Raw genomic sequence first — 20184 nt, forward strand, 5'->3', positions numbered from 1 at the left:
ATCTCGCAAAAGTTTTGCGAGATCCCGAGTTTGTTTTGCGAGATCTCGCAAAAGTTTTGCGAGATCCCGAGTTTGTTTTGCGAGATCTCGCAAAAGTTTTGCGAGATCCCGAGTTTGTTTTGCGAGATCTCGCAAAAGTTTTGCGAGATCCCGAGTTTGTTTTGCGAGAGCTCGCAAAAGTTTTGCGAGATCCCGAGTTTGTTTTGCGAGAGCTCGCAAAAGCTTTGCGAGATCCCGAGTTTGTTTTGCGAGAGCTCGCAAAAGCTTTGCGAGATCCCAAGTTTGTTTTGCGAGAGCTCGCAAAAGTTTTGCGAGATCCCGAGTTTGTTTTGCGAGATCTCGCAAAAGTCCGTCTTAATTTTTTTTTTCTCCCATGTCCCCTGCGGGGCTCCGTACCGTTTCGAGGTCAGTAAGCACAACCAGAATTCATACATAAGGTGCACTGTCGATTTCTGAGATAATTAAAGGATTTTAAATGCGCCTTATAGTGCCGAAAATACGGTACTTGCCAACCTGTCGGGGAAAACATATTTCTCCCAAGCAACTGACCTGTGTGACCTTTTAGAATTTGAGAATTGTCCTTAATGGGACCATCAACAGGAAAACATCCTCAACTAACATCTCTCTTTTTTTGTGGTAACTCCAATCAAATGGGAGAGAATTCCAGTATCAACAGTGTGTCTTTGTTCCAGGCTGTAAGCATGTTTATTTCTGCACTACCATCTTAACATGGAAGTCTGTAACAACTGACACATTTGGAGCCAGTCTCGGGAGGCCACAAAAGGAACTGTTCTTGGCGCTTACAAATTAATTTTTCAGGCCCGAAGGTTTACAGAGCGATTAAAACAAGAAATTAAATTACTCTTGACATACAGTAGTTTGCATGTATCATCCACAATGTCCCTAATGAAGTGATTAATTTTGAGCTTTGGTTACACATCAGTTCATGTTTTTTTCAGCTTATTTACCTCAGGCGTGATAATGAAATTACATGGCCATTAATGCATAAAGAGTAAATAAAAGCATGTCTGTGATGCCAGTAAAACTGTTGAAAGCTCTGCAGCAAATCCCATATTGTTTGGCCTCAATATTCATCATCAAAGTTGAATAGAGAGAAAGAACATGTTACTAATTTGTTCTAATAATACATTCACAGCAATAACTTAAATGTGACCTTTAACCTGGGCGGGCTATATGAAACACAGCTCTTTCCAATAAGGGCGACTGTCATAACTTGTCCAGTCATGTATTAGATGCCAGGCCGACAGGAACAACTCTCCTGAGACAGATATGAGGGGTCTACTGCAGTTGTCATGGCAAGATACAAGCCCTTACATACTTCTTCGCAGAACCATAGTTTCACGATCTGACTCAGTATTACTTGGAGTTTTCTTCAGTTTCATACTGGGAAAACCCTCATTAAACACACATACAGAAGATCTTAAGGTAGCTTGTTCAATTTTGATGTTCGTGACTGTTTGATCCTTCCCAAAAGATGAAAAGGCTTTTTTTAAAGGGCCAGAGCACGACAGGCTGTGTTGTTGGTGAAATGGACTGGTACCATGACAAAGACTTGTGCGGTGAATGAACGACACATCTTTTTATTTGGATGAGAGGATACCATTCAGAAATTGTAATTTTTCTCTTTTCACAATAAATGATAAAGAAAGCGGAACAGGGATAGACAGTATCCTGTTCTGGTTGGGGTAGCAGAAACCCCAGCAGCAATATTAAAAGACTATACCCATTTACCAAAAGCTCAGGAGACTTGAAGGATTTGGAATTCATTGCCAGATCTTATGCATAATTAAGCAAACCCCCCTCCCACCAACCCAGCCACACCCCCTGCCTTGCTGGAGAGATTTTCATGCAGCCATGCCTTAGACAGTTGGTGCTTATTACAGTACCTCAGCGCATTTAGGCTTTTGTTATCATTAACTACTGCAGGTGGTACACGTGGAGACATGATTCCACTTACTCTGCTGCAAATGATGACAATGTTTGGCTTCATGACTTCCTTCATTTCCATATTTCCTAATGGCTGTTAGAGCTAAAACACGCTAGGATCTGGCAACCAGAAAGCCACAGGCCACAGGCTGTTTCTGTGCCTTGTTTATGCTGCCTGCTGTGAGTTGACAAAAGATGGCTTTGTTGGAAACTGAGTGTGAAGGGAAAAAAAATGAGACTCTATTAATGCTCCGTTTCATGTTTACTTGATTGAGTCTTCCTTTCCAGGGAGGTTTTAGTGTATTTGTCTGTGTCTAGGACACTGTTGGCCAAAGGAACTGAATTCTATTCAGTCTTGAAATTTGTGAAAGGTCTTAATGGCTCTTTTTAATTTGTTCACTTCATCAGATTCTATACTGCTGCTGCTGAACCCTAGAAGCATAATTACTGAGTCAGTAAAATTCACCCGTGTTTACCAAAGTTTCTCCACAAAATTTGTTATTTAAATGCCATCTGATTGATCCTATTAAGGCAGCGTCCCTTAAGAATAAGCGTCTTGCGTGTGGAATTGGGAAGCCTCTTATATGACTGACGACTGCAGATCAGAGAGGTCTGCTCTGCCTCAAACAGCTTATTAACCATGCAAACAGTCTGCTGGGGGAGAGCACAGAACACACAAAGAGCAGCTCCCTGAGCCACCCAGCATCTTTGTGTCTACTCTCTTGTGTCTGTGTTTTTGTGTTAACCTGCAACCCATGCAACCCCCCCTCCACCCCTTAATGCAGACATACCCAGGGGGTAGACTTATCGACTCTTCGGCCCCACTGACCCCTCATCCCTTTCTCCTCCTCCTCCTCCCTCCTCCCATTTCACGATGATAACACCCCGCCAAAAAAAAATCAACCCCATGTTATGTTCACCTCCCTTTCATTTTTTTCTCTTTATAATGCCTTTACATATTTTTTTGTATTAAATCGTCCCTGGATGAGCTCATATGTGCACTTGCACATATGGCCACAGGCATCTTCTAAACTGTATACAAACTACAAACACAGAAATAACTTCCACATCTCCTTTTGTCACCTGTGCTTCTCCTCTCCTGGCGGAGGGGCAAAATAAGAGACAAGAACCAGCTTTGCAACTTCATTTCCTTATCTTGCATAGTGAACTCAGTCCTTTTATAGTAAGATATTTTCCACCATATGTCATCATTCATAGCTTTGAGTGGCTGCTATCCAACGTTTTGTAGCTGGCTTTGTTTTTGCATTCGCTTGTTAACAACAGTGGGCTGTGTATTGGCTGAGTTGAGCAGATTCACAGCCACCTAAATAACAGAGGTCAGGCAGGCCAAATAACTTGACACTATCCAAATGCACTTTTACCCTTATCTGCTTATCAGAAGTGTTTCCAAGCCATCCCACCTTAGTGTCTTTTCTAAATTAACATTTCTTAGCAGATCGCCTGTGGCTATGTCTATCCATGATAGCAGTCCTTAAATTATTCTGGGCTTAGTGTAAGGATTTCCCTGCACTAAGCTGTGGTTAGAGTTCATGAACCTCCTCAGGTGGGGGAGCTTCAGAAATAAAAACTAAGCAGCAATCCAAAACTGGCCTCCTCTGTTCTCATCTTCTTAGTGCAGTTTCTCAGTTTTGTAATTTACTGACAACTTGAACACCATCAACACTGATGAGTGATCTGCTATGTGTAAGATGCACTAGTTTATCATTTTACCAAAAATCATCACATTTTAAATGTATCAGTTATAACTGGCTGTTCAGACTTAGTTATCCATTTCTGTGTTGTTTAAATTAGCTTGCGCAGCACGGTGGACCCCAACGCAGTCTGAGGGCCAGAGGACGATCACCTGCACTGTAATAACAGTATTATTTATGTCTCTCTATTATTTATTTACTTATTTATTTGTTTGTTTGTTTTGATAATTGTTCAGTTTTCTTGGGCATTTTACTTTGCCAAGTGGTCAGATTATCCGACTTGCTAAATAGCGATATCGTCTCCTGTTGTGATATGTCATTGCATTTAGTATATGCAGACCAACACCTCACAGGGCCACACTGGGTTAGGACAAACACTGTTGTGGTGTACAAAATAGGTTTGCAACTAAAAATGATTTGTGTGTACTATGTGTGTGGGCGGGTTTTAAATTAAAGAATCAGTCAATCAGAAAATTATCATCTGAGTCAGCTCTATTGTACATTTGCTTTTGTTTTTCCTGGTAACAGCTTTTACAACTCTGACATGCCCACAGGTCTAGTTTCTGAAAACAGCAGGACGCTGCTGAAAGCAAACATGCTTTGATTAACCAGAGTGTATAGTGCAGTATTTAGCAGCCTGAGAGATAACTGTATATTGGACTTACTAACACGTTCAATGCAAAACACTATGGGTAATAATGCTTCTATAGCTTGCTTCAGTTAAAAGAAAATCATTTGTGTTTTTTTTGTGTTTATATTATTTTAATACCTTATTTTTCTTTTGTTAAAGGTACTGAAAAGTACTCATCACAGCTGTCAGTGCTCAAACTTGCCCGCTCAGTAGTCTGCAGCTGAATTTCCAGTGACTCAATGCTGTAAATCCTCACATTTAAATGCTAAAACTCCTGAATGTGGGCATTACTTTAGCCACACTCACGTAATGGCTCTAAATTATTACCATAATTGATGTTTACCAATCTTCTGTCGATCGTTTACTTACTCAGCACTGCTGTTGAAATGAAGGACTTTTTCATTCCCCCTCAACAAGACATGAACGTGAATAAGTTTTGAGGCAATGGGAATGCCACCTCAAAATGCTTCAGCCTTTCTCTGGAATTATTCTGCTTCTGACACATGTTCATGCTTGCATGTGTGACATAACTGCTGTCTGTGTTCATGCTGCTGGTGGGAGTGGGGTAAAGTGGATCTCGTGTCTGTGTTGAAACCGAAGAGTGGCAGCTGCTCCAACGTCTGCTGGAGATGTTTTGCTTCATGTGGTCCGTGTGACACCGTGTCTCTGTGGGTTTAATAGTAGTCTCCGGTCCGTCTCTGGTTTCTGCATCTGGCTTTGTGGCAGTCAGAGGAATTTTTCCAGAGAATGATTTCTAAGAAGATCACATAAGAAAGCAAGTCCATTTGATGCCAAATTATAGTGTCATTTTTCTATTACAGTGCCTGGAAATTCAATTTGAATTAAGTTTATTCTTAATCTGCTGTCTCACAGAGTTTTCTCTGTCTTTGAATGCACAACAGGCCTTGGCTATGGGGGGATCCAAGAGCAAGTCCAAGGATGTAGGCCAACGAACACGCAGCCTCGATGGCAACCTCAGCTCGGGTGGAGGGGCTGGCGGCCACCACCTCAACTCCACTCAACAGTCCTTAACACCAAACCGCAGCCCTACTGTGGATGCAGGTTTCAGTGGGAATCAGTCAATGGCTAATACTGCAGAGCTAGCGCTCTTTGGAGGAGTGGACAATAACAGTGTCACCTCTTCAAACTGCATAACACGGGCAGGTGAGAACCTTCGCTGAGAGCTTTCAGTTTTACAGTTACCACCTTGTTGTGCTGGTTATTTAAACTGTGCACTCTGTATGCTTCACTTTATCAAAACCCACACTTTATCTTCTCACAGGAGGGGTGACGACCTTTGTGGCATTATACGATTATGAATCTCGAACAGCCACAGATCTGTCTTTTAGGAAGGGTGAACGACTCCAGATAGTAAACAATACGTAAGTAAAACATTCACACTCCTTCTCTGTCGTCTTTTGGCATAAGTTATTGCTCACCGTCTGGCTACTGTGCTCTCCAAAATCGATGTCACTTGTCTACTAAAGACTTCTGTCTTTACAGTCAAGGGAGACATTTCCTATTGCCTATACTGTTGTTGTTTTTTTAAGTACGGGCTTGCTCTTTGACTCAATAGCTATGCAGTGAACCATATAGTGTAGTCATGCACCCCCAGTGCTGCCTGCCCACTGACAAATTACTGACCAAGAAGGCAGTTTGGAACAATAGTGGATTATCATTGACCCGCTAAGCCAGAGATCTGGCCCATTAATGGGTCAAGGATACTAAGAATGCTCGAACCAATTCTAAGACTTGTTAATGTAAGTGTCAGATAGGCTTGTCCTAGTTTTCTGTTTGGTCAGGTTCACTGGATTAGTAAAGCTATGCATAGCGAGTCAACGGGCTTTTGTCAAGATCATATTCTGCCCTCTGTTTTTTTTCTCTCCCTGGCCTCATTACTGTGCCTCATTCAATACACAGTAGTTCAAGTAGTTTAGGTTCAAAGCTTTATCATATGTGCTGTGCTGAAGTCTGTTTGTTCTGCGTACTTTGCTATTCTGCCACTGCTCATAATATGCTCTCTGTATTTCTCCAACGCTCTTCTTTTTCACCATTTCATCTCTCTTTCCCATTTCTCCTTCACAAACCATCACATTTTGATAGGAGGAAGGTGAACTGCAGGTTTGTGAAGCTTCTCTACGACTGTGTTTAAATCAACCATTTGTGAGCCTGTGTTCTTTGTATCACATGAAGCATATGTGAAACTGATGCCTCTGCCCTCGCCCCGTAGCATTTGGTCGAAAGCCTTGCAGCACTATCAATGGGAGGCAAATAATCAAAGCAAATAAACATATTGCTTTAAAATTCGACTTGTGAATATAGTCAAAGGAGCTTACAAAGAAAAGCGTCTGGACTTCTTTAAGTTGCTTGAAGACGTTTCACCTCTCATCCGAGAAGCTTCTTCAGTTCTAAGGTCAAATGGTTAAATGAATATAGTGCTGCAAAGCTTCAGCAGCTCAACCCCTCGTAAAGTGTAGCCTTCATGCACCATCAGCCTGCCTTTTGCAATATCCATATGATTCTATAATTACTAGGGATGGGAATCACAAGAATATCATCCCCTGTTGTGATATGCTGTGAGTACACTGACAGTAAACATCAGCATTTTTATTAAAGCGTGCAAATGGTCTAGATGGAGTCCCTTTGCCAGTTTGACTTACCAGAATCACTGCTTCATTTACCACAACTAATTATGGATCATATCAAATGAAAGAGGGTGAAGGGAACAAAAGTTAACTAACATGTGCTGATGGAAAAGAAACTCTCAGAGGGGAAACTAGCCGGGGGAAAGCAAATCGGAGAACTAATTAACTGAACCGACACGTTATTATATAATAATATTAATTGAATAAGGATGATAATACATACCCACACTGACACCACAGTGGTGTACATAATTGCTGCATTTTGTCATTTCAGGGATATCTTTTCCTCACTTACAGATATCAGGATGTATTATAGACGCATAGATCATGTTGCTGTTGTGCGCAGTAAATTATGATATTATCATTTTGTTAGTTACAGCGATTCCCAACCATAGTAATTGCATAACAGCAAAAGAACCTGGGCTGACATTCATCAAGCTTCTCCAAGAGCTGAAATACTACAGCTATTGCAGCAGTTACTAAAATTACAAAACAAACTCTATCCTTTCATTTATGGTCTGAGACACTTGATAAACAGCCCGAAAATTCACATTTGTGTTTTGGACTTGTGATGAGCCTTGGTAAAGCTGTGTGTTATCATTTTGTCTGTGCAGAGAAGGGGACTGGTGGCTGGCGCGCTCCCTGACCACCGGAGAGAGCGGTTATATCCCCAGCAATTATGTGGCTCCATCTGACTCCATCCAAGCAGAAGAGTAAACCCCTTTATTTTTTTTTCTCTCTCTCTCCCTCTCGATGTGACACTTATCTGTCTTTCACCAAGCGCATGGAAAGATTAACCCTCAAACTTTGTGTTCTTTGGAGGTTTCAGTATTATTACTTTTATTGTGAATTAGAAATTTGATCTTAAAGGAATAGTTTTACATTTTATTTCATTTTTTTTGCTGATAGCTATGTAAAATTAGCACCAAAGCTACAGCGAGTTCACAGCAGCTAGCCAGGTTCTCACTAAAAGTAGTGAAATACATGAACCTAACCATTTAAAAGGGACTACTGCTACATATTATGCCTCAAGTTTGAAGTAATGAGGTCAGTGTATGTGGAAAATAATACTTCAGCCAAAAGCTTAGGCTTCTAAATACTGGATTTCAGACAGTCTCTTATACTCTGTGCTCCGTGTAAAGGTGGATGTCTATTATATGGTCATATCAGGCACACGGCTCTGGCTGTGAGGGCAGAAGCACCACCAGATAGTCAAGTCCAAGAATGCTGGGAATGAGTGTCACAGATCCCATTTAAAGCTCACTATGAGGCTACGAAAGTAGTAGCAACTTAACAAAAGGACTAGAAAGAGCATAAAAATTGGGCTTGCTGGCAAGTGAACTTTGTTACTATTTGACTGTATTTGCCTCTGTTACCAGTCTTTAAGGTAAGCTAAACTAAGTGAGTGTCTTTGTAATGTAACACTGACTTGATCTTGGGCTTGATGCTGGGATGAAAGTCATTACGCCGAAATCTTAAACTATCCATTCAACTCGCTGTAGTTCAGAAACCACTTTCTCTGCCAAACCTCTCATGCTAACCTGCTTGCTTACAATAAAACTCACAAACTAACTTTTTGTAACAACTTCGTTTCTCACCTTTGCCTCTTTCTCCATCAGTCATCTCAAACTGGCTCTAGAGTCCAGGTAAGCAGCTGTTGCACTGTAGGCACTTGTATGCACTGCATCTGGAATAACCTAAACCTTCTGAGACTATAAGCGAGTTCAGCCTCGATTTCCCATTCCCTCTCTTTCTCCCACTCATATCTCCTTCCCCTCACCAATCTGCTCCCTTGTGTCCCATGTGTTGTGTCTTGACCTCAACCAGGTGGTACTTTGGCAAAATCACGCGCCGCGATTCTGAGAGGCTGCTGCTGAGTTTAGAGAACAGGAGAGGGACTTTCCTGGTGCGAGAGAGTGAAACCACCAAGGGTAAGTTGAATCACAATTGAAACTGGAATACGGTGAAGTATCTGAATGACTTAGTTAATTTGTTCTCTAATCAGAAACTCCCTGTAACTCCTATTTTGGCATTGATCATCAGACTGTTCGTTAAATATATCTAGTCTTGGTCGTAAAGTAGCTCTAAAAATGAAAGCTGTGCCAGCATCTACAACATTACTTTCCTTACTTCCTTACTCAATCGTATTTAAACATCACCTAGATATCCTTTTTAGATTTTCTAAAGTGTGGTTTGTGTACAAACTGATCCCTTAATCTGTTAAAAAAAACTTTGAACAAACAAAAACATTATTGCTTCTGGAAATTGTAAGAAACCTATCAAAGGTAATTCACCACAAGCAAGAATCAAGAGATCATGTGTTATCCCACTGATTTAGCTGATCTTCCCACTAACTCATCCACAACACAGAGTTTTAAAGGGATATGCTTTGCATGTAGATATACATCAGTGTCGGATTGTTTTGTTTTTTTAATATATTGTGAATAAAAGGGTACTGAACTGAAAACACAGATGCATACAATATTAATATTTAATGTGCTGTAGGAGAGTTTCTGATTGGAGCTCTATTGTAGGTGGAAACACCATCAACATCTGTTAGTTTACAGTGCAGTTTTTCCAGTTTTTAGTCATACAATAACTAGTTGAGGTGTTTCAGGCATGCAAGCTGTGTACATGTACTTTTTGTTAAGACAAGGAAAAACAGTTAAAAGCTTGCCTGCATTTCTTTAGGATCTGCGATTGTTTTTCTGATTTTAAAAAGTGTTTTTTCAAACCACACTCATCCCTATTGAACAAAACTACTCCTGAATCAATGACTTCTGATATCCTTCAAACACCAGCCCTCGGGTTTCTCACAAGTTTTCCTTTATGACAGAGTATGAGAAAGTAAAATTGTAAATGTAAAACTTTTAGGGCCTGGGCATGTAGATTTTTATTTTTAAAACCAGTCTACCAGGGAACTTTTTAAAAAAATCCCAGAAACATAGTGTGCAGTTATTTTTACACCTCTTCGTGTATCTTTCTATGAACTTGTAAAATGTTCAGATTTCAAAATGAATTTTCTGTTCTGTGACATATCAGACTAAAAAGGCACCGAGGAGAAGAAAGCAAATTCTTTCTACAGTAAGGCAAGCCTCCCTGCTGCTCACTGTGCTCCCCGCTGTGCCGTGTCAGTCATGTGGCAACGTGGGTACAGAAGAGAAACAAATCAGGCAGATGGGAAAAGGTTGGATGTGATGCCTGTGGGACTCAGTGTAGAGAGATGGTTCTGATAGGCAGCTACTCTGATGCTGCTGCTGCTGCAGCAGTAAAATAGTCTCTTCGGGCTCAGTCAGTTGTGTGTATATGTCGTGTGTACACACTGGTACATTACAGGATTACTGTTATGGAGCAGATATATGGAATCTGGAGAGACTGAGAAAAGATTGAAGGTAGGGAGAGATAGGCAGAAGGGGAGTAGGTGGGTGAGCTGGAGCAGAGGCGAAATACTGGGTGAGTGAGTGAGACAGAATTAGGTCATTGTGGAGCTGAGGCTATACAACCACAGGCCATATTGCCCAGTTCAAAAATAAAGAGAAAGGCTAGGCATCGCCTTGGGCCAATCTGTGATTCAGACTGGTTCTTGGTTGACCAGCACTGCCCTCTGGTGTTGCAATGAACACACTGCCCACAAAAATGGACTCCAATTACTCTTCATTCTGAATGTCAAATGTTCTGTTACTTTCCACCAGGTGATTTAAAAGAAAGAACACAGATTTAACATCATTCGATGAATCAATGCTATCAATGTCTTTGCTACTTTGTGTTAATTGGTTATCATTTTCCCCCAGGTGCCTACTGTTTGTCTGTATTGGATTATGACAACACAAAAGGGTTAAATGTGAAGCACTACAAGATCAGGAAGCTGGACAGTGGAGGCTTCTACATCACGTCACGCACCCAGTTCAACTCCCTACAGCAGCTTGTCAATCATTACCGCAGTGAGTTCAGTGCAGACAAAATGCTTTTTAGCTTCCCCTCCCCAACAGAGTCTTTAGTAATTACACAAATGAGCAGAGCGGCTCTAATATTCATTCACTCATTCTTTTAGTTAAACCTTTCCTGTGTTTCCTGCCCATTATCTGCTTTACCACTGACCAGCTTCACAATCTTCCCTCCCCAGAGCATGCTGATGGATTGTGTCACAGCCTAACAGACATATGTCCTGTACTGAAGCCTCAGACTCAGGGCTTAGCAAAGGACGCCTGGGAGATCCCGAGAGAGTCTCTCCGTCTTGACATAAAGCTTGGACAGGGCTGCTTCGGAGAAGTCTGGATGGGTGAGTCAGGCTTTATTCCTTGAATGGATATTCAGTTATTTTCTCTGGTCACAGCTATTGTTAGACCAAAGTGCATAAAATATTTTAGCGCTGCATGACTGAAAAATTGCATCGCTATAACTATTACTGCTGTAACTGATAGCTGATTCTGATTAGAATATTATTGCATGATCACTGTCGATGTTTAAACAAGATGAAGCCAGTGAAAATAAAATGCCAAACGTTTTAGAAATTTGGCCAATATGCCCTTTAAATATGCCAACGTCACTTCTGGAACATTTTCAGTGTGGCTGCTTTTTTCAAATTGCTCAGTAGATCTTTGTTTCTGTCGCTTTGCATTTTTTCCACTACAGTGTGCAATGAATCTTCTCCAGTGTATGAAAACAATGACCTGTCAGTTAGAATTTCATTTTGGGAACGTGGATGAACTGACAGGGAGGCAAATTAAGTGTAATGGAGGTTGGTGCTGGTGCGACCACAAAGCTCTTGTGTTTTCAGGCACACCCAGGTATGCTCAGGTCATACCTACTGACTGTCCTCCCACAAATGTCTTAAGGCATAACAGTAGAAATCAGCAATCATTTGTCTTTCCCTTTGGGGCAAATTCATAGTGAAAAAACAGGAGTCTTCCATTCGCTTGAGCTCTGACTAATTACTGGAAACTACCAGTAATTAGCTTTTAAGCAGAAATGTTTTGTTGTCAGAAAAGGATGGTCATGGAGCAACATTTAAAAAAGCAACCATATACAAGACTGTCCAGAGGTGCATTAGAAAATTATTTTAACGCTTAAATGACTTCAGTTTTAATGGGGGAAAGTTGGAGTTGAATTGTTTAAGTTCTAACAATCAATACTAATGTTATACTAATAACATTTGTTTTTAATCAGGAACATGGAACGGTACAACGCAGGTGGCGATCAAGACCCTGAAGCCCGGCACCATGTCCCCGGAGGCCTTCCTGCAAGAGGCTCAGGTCATGAAGAAACTGAGACACGAAAAGCTGGTTCAGCTTTACGCTGTGGTGTCTGAGGAGCCGATTTACATCGTCACAGAGTACATGGGCCAAGGTCAGCGTGGGGTCCTCACTCGGTCACATTTAAATATTTTTTCAGAGTACATTTTTTCATTTGTAAATGTAAATAATAATAAAAATGTGTAGTACTTAAAATATTATTTGATTATGACTCATCGAAATCATATTTCTAAGTCTAATTAAAAGATGGACACGTCTTAAAAAAGGGGATGTGATTAAGCAGAAACAGCCAATAATTGAGCTAAACTATGATGTGTTTACTGCCTGGGAAAAAAGAAAGTTCTTGACAATGAATTTATTTATAAATAAACATCATTTCTGCATACATTTTTTTCAAAATTTAAAATGAATTTCAGGAATTTCATAGGCTCAGTGGTGATTAACTTATTCTAATCCGCACTAACAGGTAGCCTACTGGACTTTCTGAAAGGGGACATGGGTAAGATGCTTCGCCTTCCCCAGCTGGTGGACATGGCCTCACAGGTCAGTGCAAATAATATCACGTTTTATTATTTAATTGTTTGTTACTTTCTGTTATAAAACAGAGATTTGCCCCTTTCTCAGATTGCTTCGGGGATGGCTTATGTCGAGAGGATGAACTATGTGCACCGTGATCTAAGAGCTGCTAACATCCTGGTGGGAGATAACCTGGTTTGCAAAGTGGCTGACTTTGGTTTGGCTCGCCTCATAGAGGATAACGAATATACTGCCAGGCAAGGTAAAAGTATAAGGGTAAAAAAGACAGCATTTATTTTATCATGCTGTTTCTCCATGTGACACAGTAGCTTTTCTCTCTGTGTTTCTAACACCAGGCCAAATATAGAGTATTTCAAAGGCATCACATATCTATTTGGATTTTGTTTCTTCACTTTTGTGTAAGGAATAAGTGATTTTGTGATGTCCCAGCTGTTGAACAGCAGGAAGCTCTGCCAGTTGGTTTTTTGTTTCAGCCTGTTTACAATGATCTAATTTCAGCCTCCTGATAAACTTGTTCTCTTGCAGGTGCCAAGTTTCCCATCAAGTGGACGGCCCCTGAGGCTGCGCTGTATGGCCGCTTTACCATTAAATCAGATGTATGGTCATTTGGGATCCTACTGACTGAACTGGCTACTAAAGGCCGAGTCCCATACCCAGGCAAGTATAGATAATTTTGTTTAAGGCTTTATTATGGTTGAAGGAATTTGAACCTCAAAACTTAATGCTTAAAGGAAATGTATGTTTATTTTTTCCCTATGAGAGACTAAATAACACATAAAAAAAATCAATCCTAAAGGTCATTTGAGATCTAAAACAACTGGTGGGCAGATAATCCCAGATTATAAACCCACAGTATGTGTCTGTCCCCTTTGGAGGTTGTTCTGAGGATCATTAACCCACTATTGGTCATGTGACCTGGATAACCTACACAGACTGTGCATTTCCTAAATTTGGTAACTGTAACATTTTTGGCTTTTCAAAAATATTCACAACCCCTTTTTAAAAAAAAAAAAGGTCATCCTGTTTTTAGTAACTCTCAGGAGTCCTTCTGTTTATGAAGTATGTCAGTTTCGTGGTCTCTTCATAGTCAGTGTTTGCTGAAGGACCAGCCACAGCTTTCAAAATGCTGTTAAAGAATGGAGAAAGCCTGCATTTGTTTATGATGTGATTGAATTCATATGTGGATTATATCCAAGGCCTTTGTTGACTATCTAGTCAGAATGGAAAACTCCCACCAGCTCATCCTTAATAGTACTAGCCCTAACCAGATTCCTGAAAGTGGTCATCTGCATCAGTTAGCCCACCTACCACGTCCATCAAGAGTCAGTCTTAGTTTATATTTATTTTTATTATTATTATTTTTTGGCTCGCTCCTAATGCTTCATTGTATCAATCTTATTGACCCTGTGCACGAGAAAATGCTAACTTCCTGGTTTGAGACCGGATGTGGGGTTGTACATTTCCGGTAGCTTTACTTTGCGGTCAATCACTACTGCGAAGATATACTCCAAAATCATGTCCAAACATCGAAAACGGAAAGATCGCGTTAAGTTACAAAGAGCAGAAGGTGGGAACACTCACCACTGTTGTGTCATAAAAAATCTAATGATCAATTTTGACGTTTAAAGAGTTTAGATCGATCAGTTGTTTACATCACTCAACACAAGCAGAACTGCATTACTGCATGCAGAAGACACATCGTCCACATTCAGAAGCAAATCTATGTATAGTGACAGTTATTATGATTTAAACAGGCAAATGTTCAGCATTCAAACTACAGGTGAAGAATAGTCAAACCAGATGTTTCCCGTTATGTCGATATCAGCTAGTCAAGTACACACCTACACAGCATGTTAACAAACCGTGAAAAAAAGCCACACAAAAAATGAATGATTGCTGGTAACGGTTTCTATACATTAGTATTTACGAAGGGTATGTTGTGACTTACCTTCAAAATTACAGTGGTCCCTCACTATAACGCGGTTCACCTTTCACCTCGCTGTTTTGCGGATTTTTTAGTGCAAGTTTGCATGCTTTTTTTACATCACATTGTGTCCTGCGTCCTGATCGCTGCAGACGATCTCCTCCGTGACGTCTCTCCTGTACAGTACAGAATCGCTGCATCGATCGCTAGCAGTGTGACTCTGAAGTGCAGTACTGTATGTCCACGATACATTTTGCACCGTCAAAAAATAAAATTGGCTACTTGATTTCACCTATCGCTGGTTATTTTTAGAACATAACACCCGCGATAAACGAGGGACAGCTGAGAAATATAACATTTGAATCCCTTTTCTCTTTTGCTCTGAGGCGCAGGGAAAAAATATCGACAAGTCAATGAACATCATTTACAGATATATTGGGTAAATGCCCAAGACATCTATAGAAATGTAAATCGCCGCTTGATTCATTCATTTGCTTAACTTGTTTTGGACCGTAAACAGGGCGCAAATAGGACACCGGAAACAAAGCTCCCCACAGGAGTTTCCGCACCGGAAGTAGCATATGCTAACGTGCACATAGTCAATTGATTTGTGATCGTGTTTCAGCGTTCCAGTTCTGGAATACCGTGGCACCAGAGAATAATGGGTTTCTGAAAGTCTTGTGTTTTTATAGAAAATGAGTTTGGCTGCTTCACAATAAAAATAAAAAGTGTAACCACTAGGGGGCATCAGTTAGCATGCACTCAGAAAGGTTTCTAACTGAGTGACCTGAAAGATTTGCAAGACAGCCATAATAAGAGCTGGTTGACTTCTCTAAATACTCTGTGACATCATGCAAATATGAAAAAGTTCTTTAAGTAAAAATTTTGGCCTATATTTTGATAATCCAGTTTGGATTACATGTGTCTTAAGAGTAAGTGCTGCTGTAATGTCAGCCCTTAGGAGTTTTATTAATAACTTAGTGAAAGAAAATAATTGTAAAATATGCATAAAAATAATAAAAAGATCAGAATACACACTTACCTAATAATTCTGTGTTCTGTGTATAGCATAAAGATGTCTTACTTAGTACTCCAACTATGGATATAGTTTTTCAGCCGCATACCTTTCATAATGCTTTATTTTCTCTACCAGGTATGGTGAACCGGGAGGTGTTAGACCAGGTGGAGCGTGGTTATAGGATGCCGTGTCCAGCAGAGTGCCCCGAATCCCTTCATGAGCTCATGCTGAGCTGCTGGAGGAAGGAACCTGAGGAGAGGCCAACTTTCGAGTACCTGCAGGGCTTCCTGGAGGATTACTTTACCTCCACAGAGCCTCAGTACCAGCCAGGAGAGAACCTGTAACCAAGCTGGCAACATATCTGTGCACACAGTATGGATGTGCATAACTGAGCATGTGCATCGTCTTTAAAGTGCATGGATAATTGTGTGTGGGGCGGTTGTGTTTTGTTTTGGGGGTTTTTTGTCTAATGGGGCAAAGAACTGACACATATTTGGGTACAATCATTGATTCTGAGTGACATCAAACCAATCAGCAAAATCCAGTCTTTCCAAAGTCTCTCCAACATTTCCAGTTTGAGAGACTGTTTTCAAGGTATGGTATTATTTTTCAACAACCCAAAACAGGCAAAGAGGTGTATCTGCCTTTTATGTGTTTGTAAGGTGTCCTAATAAGCCTTCCTCGTGGGTTCTTCCTATGTTATTTCTCCTGACTGATCTTATAATTATCACCATCAATGACACAACATGGCCTACAAGACAGCATATCAGTCAAACATGGGTGGGTGTCCAGAGAGTTAAGTTATTGGTTACAACAGGATGTCTCTTTTCGCCACATTTTCTTTGGGATCCCTTTCGAAACACACACACTCAGACGCCGTCTTCCATTTTTCTGCTCAAGAAGCATCTATGTGGTACCAACATCAAATTTTAAGATATTATCGATCTCTTTAAAAAGAATTTGCTATTATACCTGGATTAACTGGAAATTCTCCATGGTAATACTTCAGTTTTTAGCACCACACTTCCCCTGTGCAACATTGAGGCTTGTTTCTGGATTGCTGTGAGATTTTGTGATGTGAAAGTGATGTGAAAGTCTCTTTCACCAGCTGGACTAATTGAGTTATTGCTGTGACCAACATACAGCTCAACGCAAAGAAGAAAAGAGGCCGTCTCTGTCTCTATTTGCTAATTGTGACTTTTCTTAATCTATAAAGATAAATGGCTACTGATCACTAAAGATCATCTCAGGATGGAGAAAACAAGAATTCTTCTGTGAGGATTTTTGTGCCAATGAAAAATGTCTTTTTTACTCTCTTCTACTGTGTAAAAGTGTATTTTAATACTCTGGACTTTTCTTACAATGAAGCTTGTGTTATCTAAACAGAGGTTATGCTGTTCTGTTCTTCTTAAAGGATAATCCACTGTTTGTGAGATCCTGCATCTGTGTACACTTTTGGATCACAATTGGATCACCAGCATGCATTTTAATCTGTAGATTTACTTTCAAGCATTCGCATTAAAATCAGGTGAATGTCCCCGCGCAGTTCTCAACTTCATGGATATGAAGACGATTTTTAACCAGCAGTAGTATTTCACTAATGAGTGCAAGTTGTAGGACAATGTTACACTGGAGATATTGTCATTGTGTTCTTATTGAATATGATAAACGAGCAGCAGTATGGTTATGCCTCCCTGATGCCTATAGGAGGCAGACTACAAAGCTTTCCCAGGACCACGGTGGCAGGTATAGCAAAAAAAAAAATTGGCTTCTTGAAACCTAATTGTAAATATTCTTAATGATAATATTTGTATATATCTTTATAATTTATTACTTTAAAGAATAACCCAATTGTTTATTTTGCTTTCTGGTACTTTTCTGGGTTACATAACATCTTAAAGTATAAGATTAATCATAGTTGCAACACTTCTGAGCACAGGTATGTATCTTTGTGCACGTATTTCTGTGAAACCTTTCTCAGTTGAACATTAACGTGCCAGTTGTTTCTCGCCACATACTGATAATCTACCAGCATTGATGCTTCCCATAATACAATCAATACCACAATGTTTACATCGTGATGACCTTTAGATCATTTTGATGCTGCTATACAGGCTGAGAAATTAGCAGGTAATCGCATGTCATTCTTGTCAGACATATTGCTTTCATGAATCTGTTCGACAGTGTTGTGCTGCCACCTTCTGTTATTCCTCGAGTGGGCTCTCCAGCTGGGATTTCCCAAAGCACTGCTGGTTAAGGCTGAGTAACTCCACACAAAAAGATGATGCAGCTGCCATGAATAGGAGCTTGATATCTGTGTTACATCTGCTGTGTTGCACGGATAAAGAATGCAATGGCCTGCAGGTGTAGTTGGGTTGTTTGCATCGTTTCCTTTTCCTGCTGTCTCATTGAATGTTTGAGCAAAAATATGGATAAAGTGCATGAAAAAGATCATATAGTCAGTATGCAGCCTTGCTAATAAGCCAAGGACATTTCCTGTGGGGTTCTGTGGGTCTCCTTTCTGGCTATGCAGATATTTTTAAATCAGTGATATTCCTATATATACTCTTTTTCTACTGTATCCAATGGGAATTTTCACATAAATAACTCTTTGTTAAATCCTACTGATTACTGTTCAAATTTGAATAAAATTTGTATACTGCCTATGACATGCGCTTTTGTTTATTAACTGAACAAATGCTTCTTTAAAAAAAGAAAGAAAAACATACCCACACAAAGCAGTAATGTACACAAAATACTTGATTATCCTTTTCTAAGACACAAAGGTAATCTTCCATTGACCTAGAAAAAGATTTGAAAGCATATTTATAGGGACATGCAACAAACAGTAGTGTCAATTTTTTTTAATCTACATATAAATAGTCTAATTACAAGACTTTTGCATAGTCTTTATTTCTTCATATTTCTTTTCCAAGGAGCCACATTTTTTCTTAATTTTTAAAGTGCTTTTAAGCAATAGTTCTTTCAAAGTTTTTCTCTGCATATATTGTCTGGTTTTTCACTCATTTTCAGTCTAGTCCTTGTACCTGAATATTTTAAGAGGAATGTTTTTTTGTTTATTGTGCCACTTAACAATGAGCTGAATCATTCAAGCCTAAAATAGACACTTAACTCACGGGATGTGTCTACACATAGCAACTTGACAGCTAACCAAAAGTGTATCTTTAGGCATTTTGTTACTAGATGCCTGTCACAAGAGCACGTAACTTGTTCCCATTTGTTTAATTGAATCAATGAAAAGATACCAAAGATAATACAGTTTGACAGGCATAAATTGTATTTTTTGAACCAGCAATGTGATTCCTGAAGATTTTTAGCAAAAAAATAAATAAATAAAAAATTGGCATATCTCAGTATGGTGTACAGTCTGTCTTTACAAAAGGTGAATGGTATCTAAAGGTCATGTCCTTAAGAAACTGGAAAAATCCCAGCAAAGAACTGACACTGGACCTGAGATATGCATTTGGCCCTTCAGTGCTTCCATCTACTGTCCACTGAATCCTCATCAACAACATGTTTTACAGATGCATTTCAACCAGTGGTGTTGGGGATCTTCTCAAAATTGTTGGAAATCTAAATGCAATGTCATCTAGTCTGATTGGCAGTGGCTTCATTGTTTCAGCTGGAAAATGATCCCAAACCTGGACACAACAACAAATAATGGAAGATTATCAGCCTTTGATTGGCCTCCAAAGAGCTCAGACCTCAACACTACTGAAGTACTAGGGGGTCATCTTGATAGACAACAAAACAAAAGGGAGCCTGCATCTATTTATGAGCTTTGAATGTCCTTCAAGAAGCCAAGAGAATTATTCCCAATGACTACTTAAAGAAACTACAAGACAGCTTGCCTGAGAGAGTTCAGGAGAGTTAAACAATAATGGTGGTCATACTAAATACCAAACAAGTCTATCACAGTGCACCATGGACAGGTCGCCAGTCAGATGTAGGGCTAACATAGAGTCAAATAATTAAAAAAATAATTTGATAGATATAGCACAAGAAGCTTCTTTCGCCTGCTCCCGTATACATACGGAATGAATATGCATATTTATTCCGTATGTATACGGATTCCTGTCGCAGTCTCCAAGGGATTTAGGCCTCTCTTTCCGGTCTAAATCCGGGGATCTTTCGAGTATTTTATATATGGGGGACTATGTAGCCTACATTATCCGTGCCATTATGAAGTAATGGTAGAAGTTGTAATTAATGTATTTTCAAGTATCCTTTTATTTGTTTCTTTTCCCTTGTAAAAGAGAATAAAGTAGGAGTAGAAAGTTGGAAATATTCAAGTTAAATAAATTGAGTCCAAGTTCTTCTTTGACATTAAACATTGTTTCACGATATGGTTGCTCCATGCATTTTCTTAACGTGTAAAACCCACTGATGACATGTTTCACAGGTGCCAAGTATAATTGGATTATTATTATTATTATTATTATTATTATTATGTACAGCAGTATTAACATGAATACTGAGCTGTGATCACAGAACTTG

The 20184-nt window shown here is 39.8% G+C and overlaps 1 protein-coding gene across 4 annotated transcripts in view; it reads left to right on the plus strand.

The window, feature by feature from the left end:
• Positions 1-18335, plus strand: part of src (SRC proto-oncogene, non-receptor tyrosine kinase) — a 31661-nt gene extending 13326 nt beyond the window's left edge. The window contains exons 2-14 of one of the 4 annotated variants that reach the window (XM_084916893.1): positions 5193-5454; positions 5573-5672; positions 6394-6411; positions 7550-7648; positions 8555-8581; positions 8763-8866; positions 10727-10876; positions 11059-11214; positions 12102-12281; positions 12654-12730; positions 12812-12965; positions 13250-13381; positions 15802-18335. In XM_084916893.1, the coding sequence (XP_084773019.1) occupies positions 5202-5454; positions 5573-5672; positions 6394-6411; positions 7550-7648; positions 8555-8581; positions 8763-8866; positions 10727-10876; positions 11059-11214; positions 12102-12281; positions 12654-12730; positions 12812-12965; positions 13250-13381; positions 15802-16010 (1659 nt within the window). In that variant the 5' untranslated portion in view covers positions 5193-5201 and the 3' untranslated portion in view covers positions 16011-18335. The remainder of the gene's footprint in view (positions 1-5192; positions 5455-5572; positions 5673-6393; positions 6412-7549; positions 7649-8554; positions 8582-8762; positions 8867-10726; positions 10877-11058; positions 11215-12101; positions 12282-12653; positions 12731-12811; positions 12966-13249; positions 13382-15801) is intronic. The other 3 variants (XM_084916895.1, XM_084916894.1, XM_084916897.1) reach the window with 3 other exon arrangements.
• The last annotated feature ends 1849 nt before the right edge of the window (positions 18336-20184 follow it).

Source organism: Perissodus microlepis, chromosome 20 (genome assembly GCF_051167445.1).
Source record: "Perissodus microlepis isolate ML-2025 ecotype Zambia chromosome 20, ASM5116744v1, whole genome shotgun sequence".
In the NCBI taxonomy this organism is placed as follows: Eukaryota; Metazoa; Chordata; class Actinopteri; order Cichliformes; family Cichlidae; genus Perissodus; species Perissodus microlepis.